This window comes from Sphaerodactylus townsendi, linkage group LG08, assembly GCF_021028975.2.
Source record: "Sphaerodactylus townsendi isolate TG3544 linkage group LG08, MPM_Stown_v2.3, whole genome shotgun sequence".
Classification (NCBI taxonomy): domain Eukaryota; kingdom Metazoa; phylum Chordata; class Lepidosauria; order Squamata; family Sphaerodactylidae; genus Sphaerodactylus; species Sphaerodactylus townsendi.
This window is the reverse complement of record NC_059432.1, coordinates 62,569,264-62,587,436: the sequence shown is the minus strand read 5'-3', so window position 1 is coordinate 62,587,436 and position 18,173 is coordinate 62,569,264. Positions and strand designations below refer to the sequence as shown.

General features: G+C 41.7%; 1 protein-coding gene across 1 annotated transcript; it reads right to left on the bottom strand.

Annotated features, from left to right (window-relative positions):
* Positions 1 to 1,289: 1,289 nt before the first annotated feature.
* ACTR1A (actin related protein 1A) lies at positions 1,290 to 17,706 on the bottom strand. The gene is made up of 11 exons (XM_048506527.1): positions 17,582 to 17,706; positions 13,938 to 14,002; positions 13,391 to 13,466; positions 12,254 to 12,379; positions 11,416 to 11,540; positions 10,576 to 10,792; positions 9,274 to 9,366; positions 7,645 to 7,819; positions 6,484 to 6,545; positions 5,882 to 5,922; positions 1,290 to 5,110 (listed from the first exon to the last, which is right to left on the bottom strand). Exons 1-11 carry the CDS (start codon positions 17,627 to 17,629, stop codon positions 5,008 to 5,010), a joined length of 1,131 nt encoding a protein of 376 aa, XP_048362484.1. The 5' UTR covers positions 17,630 to 17,706; the 3' UTR covers positions 1,290 to 5,007.
* Between the last annotated feature and the right edge of the window lie 467 nt (positions 17,707 to 18,173).

The window sequence follows — 18,173 nt, the reverse complement described above, 5'->3', positions numbered from 1 at the left end:
TGTCAAAAATTAACATTATCAAAGAGTTCAGTGTTTTAATGTTGGCAGTTCTACTAACTGTGACTTTGACAGAGTTTGTCCAATGACACTTTCTTTTGCTTACTACAGAACTTGTTTTCCGTTTTCAACTTATTTTTCCTAGCAACACTTAAACTGACATTAATTAATCATAAATGTGCTGTGGTGGTACAGGGCACAGCAATCTGTAACTCTTGCTCAAGTGCTGGGTATATGCCCATTTTTTCTTATTCAAAATCAAGATATTTATATTTTTAAATTCCATAAATATGCCATATAATATGATTGTATGCAGTGGTGGGATTCAAATAATTCAACAACTGGTTCTGGTGGTGGGATTTAAATAATTTAACAACTGGTTGTTTACAAGCACCATTTTAACAACCAGTTCTGCCGAAGTGGTGCGAACCTGCTGAATCCCACCACTGATTGTATGTGAAATTATAAATGATGCATGTTATGTAGTTTAGGTCTGATAGCTAAGTATTGCATGTATTTCAATTGCTTCCGAAAATTTCTGTTTCTCTCCACACACATAAAACAGCCCCGCAGGGTGGCTTCAAAATTCCCAGTATTGTTACATCTCCGCTCTTTGTTAATTGTGTCCCTTCTTTAGCACACACAAATCAAGCTACTTGAAGTTTCTTCAAGGAACATAAAGCTATTAGTTAAGCGAGCGATTCTGACTAATCCATGTTAGAACATTCTCCCTGCAGAAATCACAGTGAAACAGATAAAGTGGTCACAGGAAGGGAAAAACTGCAGCCTCCTGTTCTTTTGTCTGCACGTTTGCTGTTGGAGCCCTTCTGTCCCCTTATTACTATTCATTTCATTTTAGAGTTCTGTACTTTTTGGCTGACAAAATGATGGAAGACATAACTGGATTAGGGCATGGCTCAGTGGTAGAGAATGCAGATGATCTCCGGTTCAGTCCCCAGCCTCTCCAGTTAAAAGGATCAGGTAGCCTGTGATGTGAAAGAACTTTTGATCAGAGGGGCTGGACTGCCAGTACCTGTCAGAACAGATAGTGCTGATCTTGATAGTTTGGCTCTGTAAAAGGCAGCTTCCTGTATTCCCATTATAAGCACTAAATAGAAAGATAAACTGCCATCCACACTTTAAGGAGTACACATTTTAAGGAGTAAGTATGAACTACCATTCACTGTAAAAGGTATCAGCTCCAGAAATTCCAGCAACTGTTCAGGTAAAAGGGATAGTTCATTCATATTTCAGGATCTCTTCTATGATCCCAGTAATAAAGAGGACAACACTTTATAGATTAACAACTTTATTTAAGTATGTTGGGCAGCATCCAGCAGTGGTTTGCACATAAGTACAAAGTACAATGTCAGATAGAACCAATGCTAGATTGTAAAAAGCACCTGTCAGTTTGTCAACATTGCTGCTTCAGAAAATGAATGTCAAAACAAGAAAAAAAGTCACAAGGAATTAAAGGAGGGGTAGAAACCAACTTCAAAATTTACTCATATTCCTTCTATTTCCCCATACCTACCAACCTAAACACGGACTACACTAAGCCAAGAGTTGCTCACTGTCACTTCTACCAGTATAAGGTGCCATTCACTGGCTCTGAATTTTTAGTAACTATTCCCTGTTAGAACAATTGGAAATTTCTTTAAAAGTACAAATGCCTTTGTTTTCATGCAACTACTAGAATGGAGAGAAAGACACTTAACTCCAGATAAAAATCAAGGCCTCTAAAATACCAGAAACCTAGACAGTTCAATTAAAACACAACATTCCTGTATCATAAGGCAAGCCAGACTCCCTTACCTATAGGAGAAGGCCGTAGTATGGTCCTCCAGAAAACATTTCAGGTGACAGTCTGTAAGTCTCATAAATGGACAAGCTAGTAATCAGGATTATCCCCTTGGTCCATGAAAAGTCATCCCTTGTCTACCATTCAGTGCTCTTGGCAAAAATACCCCAAACAGTTTAAGAGCTACAAGCTGTTGCTAACAAACACAGTATGCTAAAGCAAAGAATCTGCTTGCCTGCAAATTCAGATCAGCCACTCTAGCCTTAGTATCTGCCATAGTAATGATAGGCTTACTAGGCAGAACCTCTAAGTATCAATGCAAACCAGCTTCTTAGCCAATGATATAACAAACCTTTAAATCCAGCTGAACATGATAAGGTCTGAACACCACTAGAACTACTGGGCTTATTACAAGAGAAACTTCATTTCACTCTGAATTAATACAAAACAAAATGAAGTGGCATTAATACAACCATTGGATAAGACAACTGTGGATTAGAAGACAACTTTCTAAAGTCACCGGACATGCTACGCTCTCCTAGCAACACAGTTGACCCACAGGGCAATCCTTTGCAGAGTTACCCTAGTCTAGGCCCTTTAAAATCAATAGGCTTAGATTGAACTAACTGTGCATAGGATTGCACTGTAAGATGCTCTGGGTACATCTGAGATGAGCAAATCCATGACATTTTACTTAAAATATTATAAATGCACACAGATATCCCATTTCTATCTGTCAGCACTGAGTGTGGTTTTAAAAAATGAGGGTCTGAGAATGTTACTGCAGAGTGACTTCATGCCTACTCTCAGTGCTTCAGCAATTCATTTTTCCAGCAGACTCAGACACCAGGCATAGTTACAGAACAAAAAAAATATATACAGCAATACTACAGAATCATGTGCCAATCCTTCTCTTGGATTTATTGCCTGGATAGAATGTTCCCACCTTTTCACAATGAGTCTCCTGACTGGCCATGCTACTTGGACCTAAAGATAAGGGGAAATGGCTGTGGTGATACTGCTCATAAAAACATGTCACTACTCAATCTAAGATCATCTTCCTTGTAGGAAGAGAAATCAAGGAAGTAACAGATATCCTTTAGGTAAACACCAAATATGATGAGTTACAGTGAGATCATTAAGCCACTCTCACACAGTTCACCTTTATGTCTTCCATTTTTCCTTTCCAAGAACCAGCCAGTTATCCTGAAACAATACCTGACAGTTCCAGTAGCCACTCTGGTTCATCTGCTCTTATACTAGGAAGGACCTAGGGAACAGGGTGCCAATTCTACAGTGCAATCCTAAACCAGTGTTATTCCTTTCTCAGCCAGTTGACTTAACTTAGACATGTATAAATATACTTAGGATGGAACTACTAATTTCATATTTTCAGCAGCAAGGACTTAGTCTGGGGTTTTGTTTTTCTGAAGACACTGTGAGAGCCACTGCACAACACACAAGATCACATTGTCTCTGCAGAACAGAGAATGAGCTTTCCCCCTCCACACAGCTCTTGAAACAGATAGGCCACGTGCCTATTCACCCCTGAAGAGGTTTTCTGAACACCTCCAAGAGTAAAATAAAGGCTTACCACCAAAAGACAAACTGGACCACATCCAAAAGACAGCGACGGTCAGTAGCACACAGGACAACGCTTTGCCAGCATCTGGGAGATCAAGTCCCCCAATTCCTATTGCAGTGTTTTTTTTCTGCCACAATTTAGCTATAGGTAGTCACAAAGCTAGAATCTTGCTGCATTGTTTTCTAATACTGCTGCATTGTTTTCTAATACTTAAAATGGCAAACAATATACAGTATTTGGTTTTTAGCAGCAGCCGTTTTTTTAAAAGCTTAAAATCAGAAGCACCAAAACATATGTATTAAAAAAAACCGTATAAAAACAAAATTCTCAATTCAAAGCAGACATATGACCCTTTCCATTTCTGTAAGTGCAGAAAGGTCTCCAACTCTGGAATGGCCGCCGCCCTCAGGAGGTCACTACTCAATGTCTGAAGGATTCCAGTACGAAGTATTGTTCCCTCCTGTGGTACATTCATGAAAAACAGCTCCTCCAGCAGTAACAAGGTACTCCAAGAGGGAGAGGCTGCGTAGCTGACCCAACAGTACTAAATAATTATACTGTTAACATGTCAGTGTTAGTGTTAAACAATATTTGGGGGGAGATACCATAATAGGCTTGTGTGCGAAAGAGAAAACAGGAAACAAACAATTGGTCTAGTAGTTAATAATTCAGTTGCCATAAAAGTTTTTCAATAAATAAAATAGTTCTAAAACCATTACCTGGCTTCCCTGCAAGGATGGTTGAATAGCCCTGTGTGCAGAGGACACAGCCTAGGTATGAAGTTTTGGCTGATACGGAAAGCATCAACACTACATCTTTAAAGTACACATGAGGCAGGATGATGAGGGGAGGGAGAAGGGTCAAGAAACACTTGGCTGCACGACAGGCGTCTGTCTCCACTACAGGATGCTAGGACAAGGATAGTCTATAACAGATCAGAGGAAGGGTGTTCCTGTTCTACGCCATGCATTACAAACTAGATCCTAAAATAAACTGCTCCAATCATCCTGTCACGGTTCAGATTCTCAAGTATCAACCTCAGGATTTAACACACTTGCACACATACAGAAGTAAGTGGAGTTTAACAGCTTAGGATGTGCTTATTCTCTTTTGGGTTTAAAAAAAAGGGACAGGGAGAAAAATGGTCCTTCTATAAACTAACAAAACAACTGCTGAGCAATGGAGACAGGTGACAAGACAGTTTCTCTGCTCAGAGTTTCCATGACAGATCTTCAATCTGGCTCACATTCCTAGACTGACTGGAGCCAAGTATGGACTGGTTTACAAATACTCATGTTTCCATCCGCTTAGCTGGTCAGTTTCTAAGCCATCCTTTTCCCATCTTCCGTGAGAAATGCACTCCCTCCCCAAAAGTTCAAGGACCAACTGAAAAAGAACATGTTCCAACAAGGTTCATTCCAATTTCTCATCTGCCTCCCACAAGAGCAATCAAAAGTCAAGTCAAAACCCTGCCTTTCCTCTTGCTCTGGGAAAATCCAGAGAATGTTGCCACCATCCACCCATACGTACACACACAAACGTGGAGCTCCTCAGACACTCGGACTCAGAAAAGTGAGTTGAGAACAAGAACAAATCTCCAAGGAGACCCCAGGATGCACCTGGGTTAGAAGGTTTTCCGGTGGATCGCCCGGGAACTGTCTTCTTCATATTCTTTCTTGGAAACCCACATTTTCTTAAAGGTATCCAGAGAAGCCAGAATGGAACCACTGAAAAGATACAAAGCAAGCAAGTTAATTGGATAATCTATGGGGGAACTGGCTTTTTCTCCCTTCCTCCTAAGGCTACATTATTATTATGTTCCAAGGAACCCTCAGATCCCTTTTATACAAGAGGGTCCTCAGGGAAAGGGAAAAGGGCTTTCCAAGGGCATTCAGAGAAGCTTAAATTGAAATCACTACTGTTAGTGTTCAAAGTGCCATCAGACTTTTGTGATATTGTGCTACAACAGATAACACACTTATCCCTTTGTAGTCTTCAATAAAAGACAAGTAATAGCAGCCAAGCCTCCCTGAAAGGCAGATGGAGCACCTCTATAGGTTTCTCTCATGGAATGTGCAAGAAGGTCTGTATTGGGTGTATCCCAGGATGCATTCACCCAAAAAAGCTGGGCCAGTGTTGTGCATGAACCAAGTGTGCATCTTAGAACAAATCCCAAGTCTTTGTACAGTACAGAAGGGTTGTGTGGCAAGGCTGCAGTGGTTCCCAAATAGCAAGAAAGATTGCAAACTACGTAGCTAAAGCCTCAGCTGCCAACCTGCTCCTTTCAGAAGACAGTAAAACTGATTTCCATGGGGGCTTCCAGACTCTCCCAAGAGTCACAGGTTATAGTAATCTGTACTATGCTATACAAAGCTACAGTTTAGAGTCTCTTCTTCCAGTACAGGTACATGACAACGCTGATCTGAATTGGTAGAGGAATCCATCAAAGGACAAGGAGGACTACAAATTTTGCTGCAATGGAGTTGTGCTGTACATACCCAATCCACGTAGAATACAATCTCTCTTGAGGAGCAGATATCTAAAAAAAAAGACAGATTCAGCTCGGGCAGCATTCATTCTTCTCATGCCAGGCTTGTAACATTCCTCCCTAGCAGATCACTTTAGGGTCTGCCACGCTTTGTCCACAGGGTTTGGGAATGAAAGAGATACATGGTCAATAGTGCACCCTTTTTACTGAGAGGTATCCTATATGGCTTTTTAAAAATAATACAGCCTTCTCAGATGCCGTATGATTCTGAATCCGTCCAGTCAGGCTCTTGCAAAATAATGTGTTCATCTTTAAGGTCCACAAGACTGCACTAGATTAACATCAAAAATACAAAAAAAACCCCACCCCCAAAAAGTAAACTTCAGCATAGTATTTGGGGTATGTTTGGGGCATACAGCTGCACATTACTGAAAATGGCTGCTTAAAAAGTGAGAAGTGCACCCCAGAAACAAGGGCTGTTAATGGAAGCAACTGCTTAGATGAAACCAACTCATATGGGTCACAGCCCCCTCTGCCCAAGGCCTCCATATTGTCCAGCCAACCTGGTGCTTCCCCTCAGAGGATAAAACACAAAGATAGAATTTTACCTACCCTGATTTTGACATCCTTGGGGGCCAGTTTCTTCACTTCACTCAGAAGCCTATCACCAAAACCTGAACAAATGATAAAAGCCAACCTCAGCTTCAAGCCAGAAACTCCAATTTGAGATTGTTTTCAACCTGACAGATTATGTGTACCAAAACCTCTTGATTTGCAGAAGAGGGGAAAATCTCTCTATTCATCTTTTGTCCTCCCCCAATCTGCTTGCGGTGAAATGGAGAACTTGTGGATAGACTATGAAAACTAATGCTGGAATAAAAACATTGTTGGCTTTTGTGACGCCATTAGATTTATTTGTTCTAGAGATAGTGCTAAGTTGCCCTTCTCTTTCTCAAGCTTCTCATTCAAAGAAACCTTAACAAATTGGGACATATTACAGGCTTCTAGTCCATCACAGCATTAACTCAGAAAGCAAACAAGCAATAGAGGGGCTATATCTGAATAACACGTGTTGAAATACTGCCAGAAGAGGCTTCAGACTGATGACAAAATTTATGAAAAGGACAGATTTAAGCAGGTTTAACTGTGGTATCTTAGCAGTATGATCAGATGGAAGACAATATTTCACAGATATCGCGTTTGTAGTATAGAATTTCAATAAAAGATTAATCACCTCAAATTAGGTTTTCTAACAGCTCCCTGCCCCACTCCCTGAGAAAAGGAATCTCTGCCATCCAGAGGTGTAGCTGGGCCAAAGTACGCCTAGTGCGCACTCTGTGTTTTCCACGCTCCCCGCCTCCCAAGTTAAGCCTGGAAAAGTCGCCTGTTCCCTTCAGGCTAAAAATGGCCTGGTGGGAACTACATTTCCCATGAGACCTTGGGGGTCGCAAGGTCTCCTAGGAAGTGTAGTTCCCACCAGGCCGTTTTCAGCCTGAAGGGAACAGGTCGCTTCTCCAGCCTGCACTGCTTCACTAAGGTAAGTGTGGGAGGGGGGCGTTGTGAAGGGGCAGGAGAGGAGCATCGCAGGGGCGATTTTCTGCCCCCAGGCGCCACCCAATGCAACGTTCCCCCCGCCCCGATAGCTCTGCCTCTGCTGCCATCCTCACTCCAAAGAGAGCTCAAATAAGCATTGCTAAATTCCAAGATTACAAAATCAGAAAGAGATTAAATTTTCAGCTCAGAAGACCAAGAATCTCACAGAACACAAAGAACCTTTAAAGAGTGTTGAGCCTCCGGAGAGCACAATGTTGGAGAACAACGTTCGCCTCAAGTCCATATCAGATTTCTGAATTGCAAACACCAGAACTTCATGGAGTCCTTCACACTCCTCTCCAATCAGGTCTGGTCGGAACAGCAGTTCAGGGGCTCGAAATCGGGCAGGGCCAATCTGCAAACAGCAGAAAGGAGTCGATGTTCTTGTTACAAGGGAAGAAATTAATATATTCATAGCAAGTGCCATGACACAGAATGGAAAAAATGGAATGTTTAAATGGAGAAAATCAAAGTATCATTCTCTGTAAAGAATACTTTCACACCAAGGAGACACTTTGGAAAACCTCACAAGGTACTCAGTGAGCCTCAGTGCTGGCATGAAGAGTTTGAACAATGAGCAGCATCTGAATGACAAAAGGATCCTGTGTACTGTGGACCAAGCAGAGCAGCAGGACATCCTTGGTCAGGTATTGCCTACTCCATGACTTAGGTCAGATTAAATTGTTAGCAAATCATGTGTGGGCTTGATGTCAGACGTGAAATAATGTTCTAGGACTGCTGTACACTCTATGCATTAGTATACCTTTGCTTGTTATTATTATTATTATTCCACTGGAGATGGAATAATAATTACAACTCTGAAGCCCCTGACTCCCAGAAAACCTATTTAGGATTCCTACCTCCTCTCTCTCCCGTTCCTGTGATTTCAGTAGGAACTTCCCACACACTTTCAAGAAGAACCCTTTGAAGATATAAATGGCTAGAATGCTTTTAAAAGAAAAGACTGAGGGATGCCGCTGAATGCTAGTTTGTGCAGAACTGCACAATATAAAGAGTCTTGGGTACTATCTCAGTCAGAATCTTACATTTTTCTAGGTGCCAGAAAACTCTCTCAAAAGAACAGCCTGCTGTGGGCTCTCAGCTTTCATCTTTTTGTGTCTGCATATTTTAAAATGTTACTTCGAACTACCAGCATGTTAAAAAGTTGCTTTCCATTGAACTATTTAATTGTTTAATAAAATCATTAAAAGGCACTCAAGTTCAAACAAACACATTCCAATTTCAACTTTTTAAACATAGTTTTTAAAATTTTTGCTATGTAAGTATGTCACTCAACCAGTGGAAATTCTGAATGTCTTCAGTATCTTGCATAAATAGCTCTGATGCTTAGTATAATGAGACACTCACTCTTTAACTCTGAAATATACTGGCCTGAACCAGAGGCATAGCTGGGCCAAACTGCGCCCAGTACGCAGTGTGTCTGCCCCCCATGACCCCCTGCCCCCCCATGGTGCCCCCCCTTTCACACCTACCTTAGTTCCTTTTCTTTTTCTAGTACTTTTTCAGGCTGAAAAAAGCAGCCTCTTCACAGTTCAGGCTAAAAACTGTCTGAGGAACTATACTTCCCTTGGGGCTCACAAGGAACTAAGGTACTTGTGGAAAGGGGGCAGGGGTGGGGGCACCGTAGGGGGGTGCCACAAGGAAAAGGGGGAGGGGCCAGGCATGCGTCCGGTGCACGCACCCTCCTCCTCCTTGCCGCTCCGCCACTGACCTGAATTTTCTTGGTGATTTGCAGAAGAATAACTAAGGCTCATTTAACAATATTTGGCTTCCAAGTTCTTCACAAACCTCAATGGTGCTTCCATCTGGAAGGTAATACTGAGCTTTCTCTGTTTCTAATGTCTCATCCTTCTGTGGGTTGATCGACAGGTAGCAAGCTCTCTGTGAAAGAATGGCAAGAAGAGACAAGGTAATTTCAAAGGGATGCTTTCATAAGACAAACTGAGTTCATATTCTGTTAGGAAAGAATCAGCAAGCTTTGTGCAGCAGAGAACTGAAATTATTTCCCTCTTTGAAGTGGCACCAGTGCCACTATTCCCAGACCCAGTATACTGCAACGCTCAATAAAGTACAAGGTCAAGAATGAAGGATTCTAGGAAATTTACACTGAAGTGCTCTAGGACTGAAATCTGGGCACTGATTTAATTATCTTTGCAGGGCCGTATGGCCCAATCCTAAGCAAAGTTCAGTGCAACTCTGCACAAGGTAGGGTTACTAGACATCCTAGAACGGTCAGACCTCACGGAAATAGCTAAACAATACTTTGTGTAGATGAGAACCACAGGGAATACCAAAGAGTGCAGTGCGGCTGTTGCCAAGCCACCAGTGCAATGGTTTCTCCACAAAGCAATTGGTGAGTTCTGGTCAGCTGCTCTGAGGCATAATGAGAATTACCCTATCCCAAATGCCAAAGCCATTGCTTAGGTAGGATCCATGAGAAAATAACATTTTGTTATCATTTAGGATCTGGCACTTAGTCTTTTTGACAAGTGTCAGAAGGGATAAAGTAATTTTGCATATCCCCAATAGATCCAGTAGAGCCATCACCCAGTTATGTCCAATTGTTTACAACGCACCCCCCCCCCCCCATCTCGCAATCCTGGGGGCAAACTTAAATCAGATCTCTCAGTCCAGACAAAGTATAACTATGCTCATGGATCTAGTGACTAGCAGTCTTCTCACTGCCTACAGCACAAATAAGATTATATGAAATCACAACAGTTCTGAAAGAATGTGTGTTGTGATTAATGTCTTATTGGAACTACCATTTCAGAACTGGGGGAATCACATGTTTGAATACTTCCTAAGGAACGCTAGTATGTGAACAAGAAGGATCCCAACCTAGCAAACTAGGACCTGAGGGATGCTGAGAAAATGCAGCTCTGAATTGGGGCTCAAGATGAATCTTGAACAGGCAGCTCAAGTTTAAGCAGTTCTCCCTCACCACCACCATTTCCCTCCAATAACCATAGCTGAAAAACCCTTGGAAACTACAGGATACTTTAGGAGAAGCAGTCCAATTAATTTTTCACTACTATATTCCTCAAAAGAAGAAAATGCCCCTGGACAAAGACTAGGACATGCAGGTACCTCCTTTATGGTTTTGACAATCTCAAATTCAGATGACGTATGGAAATCGTAGCCTTCCTTCCGAAGATACAAACGAAGGAAACGGGAGACGTCACGGCCAGCTATGTCAATCCGCATAATGGAGTGTGGCATGGCAAACCCTTCATAAATAGGGACGGCATGGGTCACTCCATCCCCAGAGTCCAACACAACTCCTGTGGTTCGCCCTGTTGCATAACTGCAGAAAAGAAAAACATTTCAAAACATTAAACGGTGAAAGGACTTTGTAGAAACCAACACTGATGGGCACATGATGTAACTGGCCAATGCAATGATTACTTTCAGAAAACCTGCTTAATCATCTAGAAAGAACTATGGGGCTGTTTTAAAAATTGATGGTGACTGTACATTGACTCAAAAACAAAAGGGAAAGGCTTCTACCAGAGAGCCATCCTGGGAAAAAGTGAGGCACTGCCAAAATCCATAAAGGATTCTCATAGAAACCATCAATCAGAACTCAGTCTGTTATCTACGTGCACAACAATAAATTCCTGAGCTGAATATCTGTCATGAAAGCCCAAGTGTAGAATCTCTAAGAAGAAATATTTTACAGCTCTAACACCACAACGTCATACAGAGTTCCTTTAGCCTAAATCCATTGATTTCACTTGGCTTAAACTGGAGTGACTCTGCACAGCATTGGACTGTAAAATTACCACTCTATGCACGCTTATCTGGCAGTAAGTCCTCTTGAACTACAGTTCTGAGCAAAGTACTGCCACCCGTACCATCCTGCAGACCCTGGCTGCCTCTCCAAAGGCAAGTCCCAAGAAAGCAAAGAGAAGCAGGGAAAGTACTCACAGGCTCAGCACAGCTTGCATGGAGATGAAGAGGGCTGGCACATTAAATGTCTCAAAGAAAACCTCAGCAGCTCGTTCACGGTTCTTTCGGGGGTTCAGTGGAGCTTCTGTCAGCAGCACGGGATGCTGGCGGTTAGGAATACAAGAGACTCAGCTGGGTAGAACTCCCCAGGGCCTGTAGAGATTTTTCCAGCCCTTGATCAAAAAACACCAGCAGGAACTTTGTACAGCAGAGAAAAAATAAACCATCAGACACACCAGGTAATCCCTCACTTCTATGCTGGTGTTCACCCCTGGTTTATAGGTTCGGGAAATGACTGGAAGCAATATTCTACCCAGGTTAAGTGTAAACTGGATATCCAGAGGGAAGAGTTTGGTTCAGAGATGGATATTTCCTCCAAGTTGCTACGTGGGAGGCAAGTTCAAGAGAGTGACATTTACTCATCCTTTCAGGTCGAATGTGCATTTAAGCTGAAGTGTGGCAGGGTCAGGGGGTCTTTCCAGGGGGAAAGGGAATACTTCAGCAAAACCATTCGAACTACAGAGCAGGCAAAGAAAATACTTTATGTTCCAACACAGAATCATAAAACATAAAGATTTCAATTATAATTAGGTATGGCCTCTGGCACTATCATGTTGCTCCAGTGAAAATCTGCCCATTCTCCACTTCCTTGGGTGAATTGGTAGCAAGCCATATGTACACCATTCAGCACAAGGAAGATTGTGAAAAGGCCACACTAGTGCCAATATGGAGACTGACAAGACTGCAAAATAGCACTATCAAATGGAATAAGGGAGACCATCTAGTTTGATATTCTGGGGGTTGTGGGCCAACTCACCTCTTCAGAGAAAGTCTGGAGCTGGTCTTTTGAATAAACGTACTGCCAGATACGCTCCATATCATTCCAGTCCTTCACTATGCCATGTTCCATAGGATAACGGATAGAAAGGAGGCCGCGGTGCTCCTAGTCCAAGTCAGCAAGTCAGATGAATGGTCACATGTACTCCTGCACCCTGTCCAAAGAGTATCCCTGCTCTGACATGGAATCTATGCCCCAGAAATTGCACCCAGCAACCCTATACTTCTGTTTTTTTAATTAAAAAACAAGAGGGAATAAATTTTTGACAACAGAAGGCAAAATAATGATGACAAACTCCATTTAAAACCCACACAATTGTGAAGGCACAGTTTTGCAGAAGTCAATTGGGTCTACATGGGAGACAGTTTGGAAACCAGTCTTGAGTTCCAGCAAAAGAAGATGATAGACGCATGCAATAAATAAATGAACCAATAACAATCGCATTCTCTTTCCTTGATTTTCAGTAATGGGTGTGGGACTTTGGATTTGTCGGGTGTTAGTCTATCCCCCAAACCAACTAGGTAGTCTCTGAGTTACAAGGCCTTGGGATAGATTTTTAAAAAAATCAAAACTTTCCCAGGATAAGAAAAAACCAGCACAATGATAGGCCCTTACTCTCTGTTCACTTAATCCTTATTTGGCTGTCAAAAATCATCTCCAAAAAGTAGGTCTGACCAATCCTGTCAAAAACTTGAACTCTGACAAGCAAAAACATTCCATGATTAATCTTAAATGTATGTTTGATTTACCTGCAGCAATTTCTCAAAACCCCTATAAACAGAAATTATTGGAAATTGCACACAGATAACCTAAAACAAATAATGTGCTACAATCCTTTAAAAGGTGACCTATCATTTAATGAACTCACAAACATACTGTATACAAGTTCACTACGCATACATGAGACATTCAGATTAAAGAAGGCCTCCAGCATCATGGAGCATTTCTGATCTAGATTACTGTTCTCAGCAAGTTGTTCAACCCCAATTTTTCAAAGGGACCATTTGAATGACAAAAATAATGGTCAGAGGCCAGCACTGGATTCAAAGAATCCTATTTCTTGTGAGTTACTCAGACAACTAACCACAAGAGAACCAATAAGAATGGTTTCCTTACCTCTGCTTTTGGTCCAATGAAAATGTCACCTTCCAATGCACCGGCCATGACACGAACATGCTTTGGTCTGCCCACACTGAAATGGATTGCACAGTGCTCAACACCCCTTTTACAATATAACAATTCAAGACTTTTGCGTTCACTGGAGACCCTTCTAGAAACCCTGGCAAATAAGCTGCACTTAGAGCAGGGAAATAGGAGTTCAAATTAGCAGTGAACTCATGACTTCCCCGTAGACAAGTAATTCTCTCTAAATCTCAGGGCAGAAATATAGGAACCTGCAGCTAGAAAGTAGCATCAAGGGATTGCAGCTTACTTGCCCTCCTTAAGAATGCTCCAAAGTTTCAAAACTATTCTAAAAATGCCAAATAATACTGATCCCATTTATCCCATAACATCAAAATTAACCTAGTCACAGCCAGAATTAGAAGGAAACCATTTTAATTCCCAGATCCTACCTAGGTTCTTGACATCTTCTCCTAAACACATACACACAGTTAATAATACAGACCATCATTAACATCTTTCAAAATACTAGGATACTTACTAGTTAGGAAAACAGTACTTGGGTATTTGATCCCCAGCAAAGCCAGCTTTAATCATGCCAGAGCCCTGCGAGAAAAAAAAGACAGTTGTGTGAGAACAAGTCATGCTTGGACCACCAAGAATTAGGAATAGCAGCCTAAACTTTGCATACACCCTGAAATTCAAAAAGAAAAAATTTGCAGCTTATGCAGTTTATGCTTCTCTTCTCAGAACTGCACCCAGAACTGCTACTCAGAAGGTAACCTTCACACTGAAGTGTACCTTCACACTGAGGAGCTGAAGTTCAAACAAGCAAAATTAGGAGTTATCAACATTCATAGCAAAAAGGGAGCAACAGGACTCAGGGAAAGTGCATTCTTCAAGCCCAAGAAGTACACACATACTGCATAACAGTATGTGCACATGCAACTTTGTCTATGCCAGCTGAAAGAGCTCAGTCTATCACCACTCTTTTTCAGTAATAACTTTCAAGAATTGATTGCACTGGCTGCAGAGGAGACCTCTATCCCTCCTTCCACAGATTTGAACAGTCACCATTGTTAATTCCACCAGGACACTCCATAAAGAGGACCTAGAAGAGAGGAACTCTTTCAACTATAGTCCTGCCACCTAACTGTACAAAAGAAATGTAGAATCTGTAGAAAAAAACAACAGCTACCGTATTTGCTTTCTTTCCAGAAGACTAAAAGTGCAACTCAATACCAGATTCATTCCGCACTGTCACATCTACTGAAGTCTGCATAGCATTCAGCACCAGATGTAAACAAAAAGTCTCAAGTTCACAGCCAGAAACCTCTCCTCCCTTTATTAATACATCCAGCCTGATGAAGAGTTCTGGCAAGAGTTTTCACACACTCTTTTGTGTTACTTTGGTTGGCCTTAATAAAAGATACGGTATTTCTCTTTTTGGATTTTTCTTCACACCAACCCAGCTACTTACAGCCTGACGAATTCGGAGTTTCACTGAATGCATCAAGAAACTTGACTGCTTATGATGGACTTGTGAAAAATAAATTTTCACAAATTTGACTGCTTATGATGGACTTGTGAAAAATAAATTTTAAAAGTTAATATATTCAATATTTCAAAAGATTTTAAAGATAAATATACAAATTAAACCAGAAGCTTTCCTATTGGAACTTATGGATAGATTTCTGGGTGGGAATATGGATCTTTGCTTTTATATATGACAGCAGCAGCAACAATATTACATGCACAAAACTGGAAAACTTCAGCTATACCTACAATAGAAGAATGGTTGGTGGAGTTATTAGAGTTGGAGGAGATGGCCAAACTCAATTAGTTACTTTAAAAAAAGGATTTATCTAATTTTTTGGACAATTTGAAACAAATTTATCTAAATTTTTGGAAATGTGATAGATTATTTGGGTAAAACAGAAAAAAATGAACTGATGACTAGCGGTTTTGAAGGGTAATAGATTAGAAAATAAGACTTAACACAGAAAAGTGTGATGGTTATCAGTAGTAGCTATAAAGATCCAATTATACTTACTTTATTAAAGAACAAGTAGTAATTTTTTTGTATAAAAACTCAGTGCAGATGAAATTGTGAGTGCTTGTGGTAATTGTACTTTTTGTAATTTTTCTATATTGTTATGTGCTTTAAGTACTAATAACAACTTTTCTAAAGTAAAAAAGAAATGTGAGCCTTGAATAAAGGCTTTTACTGAGCCTTGAATAAAGATCAGTGATTCCTCAGCCACTACATGTGTTAATGTGCTTACCACTGCCAGAAAAATTACATTAACCCCAATTCTGCTACATATTTTATGACTATCTTACTATATAAAAGTCCAGCATGTTTCAGATGACACACTTTTTAAAGTGGGGGCTGATGGGAAGTGTAGTCCATGAGCATCCAAGAAGGCCAGACCCTCACACCTCCTGGATGCTTAAGGACTACACTTCCCAACAGCCCCCGCTTTTGGAGTTGCAACTGAGCATGTGCAACTGCAACACTCAGTTCTTCAAACTGCAGGGGCTGCTTGGAATTGTACTGCACAACTACCATGAGATGCACTACAATTCCCATCAGCCCCTGAAACTTGAAGAACAAAGGCTGCCAGTTCTGGTGGTTTGTTTACAAACAGGAGGGGATGCCATTGCCAATGGATTCACAGTATTGTTGTCTACAACGTGATTGAACCAATGCCTTTTCTCCCCAAAAGTGATACTATTATTATAAACTAAACTACTCCAGAAACATCGCTGAACTCCTGAAGGGCAAAGGAGGTGGTGTGAGATTAGGTAGGGCCAGCTGGAGAAGCCTCTACTTTGATCCACAGTGAGGGGAGTGGGGGAGATCTGGGGACAGACCCACACTGCTCTCTCCTATCTGTAAATAAAAACCAAAGGGCTGAGCATTCAATGCTATCTTTGGTCTTTTGGCTATCTTTTCCCTTTTTTTAAACAAGGTCAATTCACTTTAGCTCAGCAGAACAAATGCCACAAGACCACATTGTCAAATGCTACAAAAGCCTGTGACAGTTGCCTCCTCCTTCCTGTTCCTTGCAAAACTTTCCAAGCAGGTTCCAAACCAACCCTTCAGATCTTTAACTGCTATTTGGAAATCCTGAAAGTTCAAATCATCCATGGATCAAAGCAAGGCAAATTACTTCTCGAGTCTGACAAAATCTTTTTTAAAAAACATTGTACATAAAGAAATCTTTCATTGTTGATGACTGATCTGGAGAGATCCTGGCTCCCTCCTGCACCCGCCAACAACAGTTCTCTATTGTATAGTTTAGCACAATGGGCTTTATTGCTAGTCTTGAATACATTTGAGCAAGGTTACATCCAGTTATTTTTGCATTCCACAGCCTTTTAACTCTACTGCTTATGATCCTTTCCTCCATTCTGTGTGCATGTATCTGTGCATGTATATTTTTATTTATTTATTTATACTTTGGGCTTCTAGACCGCCCCATCCCCGAGGGGCTCTGTGAAATGTGTCTGTGAAATGAGGAACTCATACATCTGATAACGTGAGTTTGTTCTACAAACATTCAAGCTAAAATAAGATTTTGTTAATTCTTAAGGTGCCTCAAGATTTACAAAGCTAGACTTCAAGAATTTATTAGGTATACTCTAAGCACATCTACGACACTCCTCTTCTCACCCATCTACATTTGACCAGTCACAACAAACCTAACGACTGGGCAGAATTAACGGGATCAATTAGAGGAAAGTAGTACAGAAGCCAGCAGTTTCACATAAGCCCCCCGAAGGGCGGGAACAAATGTTTCCCGACAGAATAACCTCATGAGACTGACACCAGAAATAGCCAATCAATCAACAGCGACGCCTGAAAAAGCAGGCGTTCCTTCGATTATATCTGTGACGTTTTCAGACCGCGCCGTTCTGTGACGGAATGACAAGTGAATCAGCCAATGAGAACGCGGGGTGGGTCATCGAGATGGCGAAAAGAGAGACCAACGCTCAGCAGGCTTCGGGAAAGGGCCAAAGGACCGAATGAGTCGCGGGAAAGGAGCTGTGAGCAGAAGAAACCACCGACTGGGTTATAAAAAGAAACGGCTACAACCCGCAGGGATCTCGACTGTATCTCCCCTAACCCCGCAACCTCACAGCTTCAGCTCTGAGGGTCCCAATTAGGGATGAACTCACATTATCGATCACCACAGGCTGGTTCGCGATCACATCGTAGGACTCCATGGCGAGCGCCTCCGCCGCCTCAGTCACTACCAAAGAAGCGACAGCTCAGGCCGCAGCGCGCATGCTCGCGAGGGTGCGCAGGGAACTCTGGGAAAATGAGTCTATGTAGGAAACAAGGGCCCTTCTGCAGTTTCTGTCCCTTGCAGTGGTTTGTGGGGCAGGGAATCATGGGAATTGCAGTTCCGTTGTTTGAAGTGTTGAGCCTGGATTCTTTTGTCGAAGCTCAGGTTCTAATTACACCATTCTGCACCTAAAAGCTAGAGGATGAATTAAAAACCCAACTCTAGCGCTTAGGTGCAGAGGGTTTGATTGTTACCTAATGGGTGCACCTGTCCCCACAATTATGATAGTTGAAACTCATGTTCTAGGCAAGATCCCTTATATTCGAGTCCAGTAGCACCTTGGAGACCAGTAAGATTTTGGGAGGTATAAACTGGCGAGAGTCTAAAATCGCTTTTTTAGCTATGAGTTGGAATGGAGACCTCCGAGTCCTTACATCCCAATCAGGTTGGAGGGGTGTTTCAAAGAAGCAACTGAGGATGTG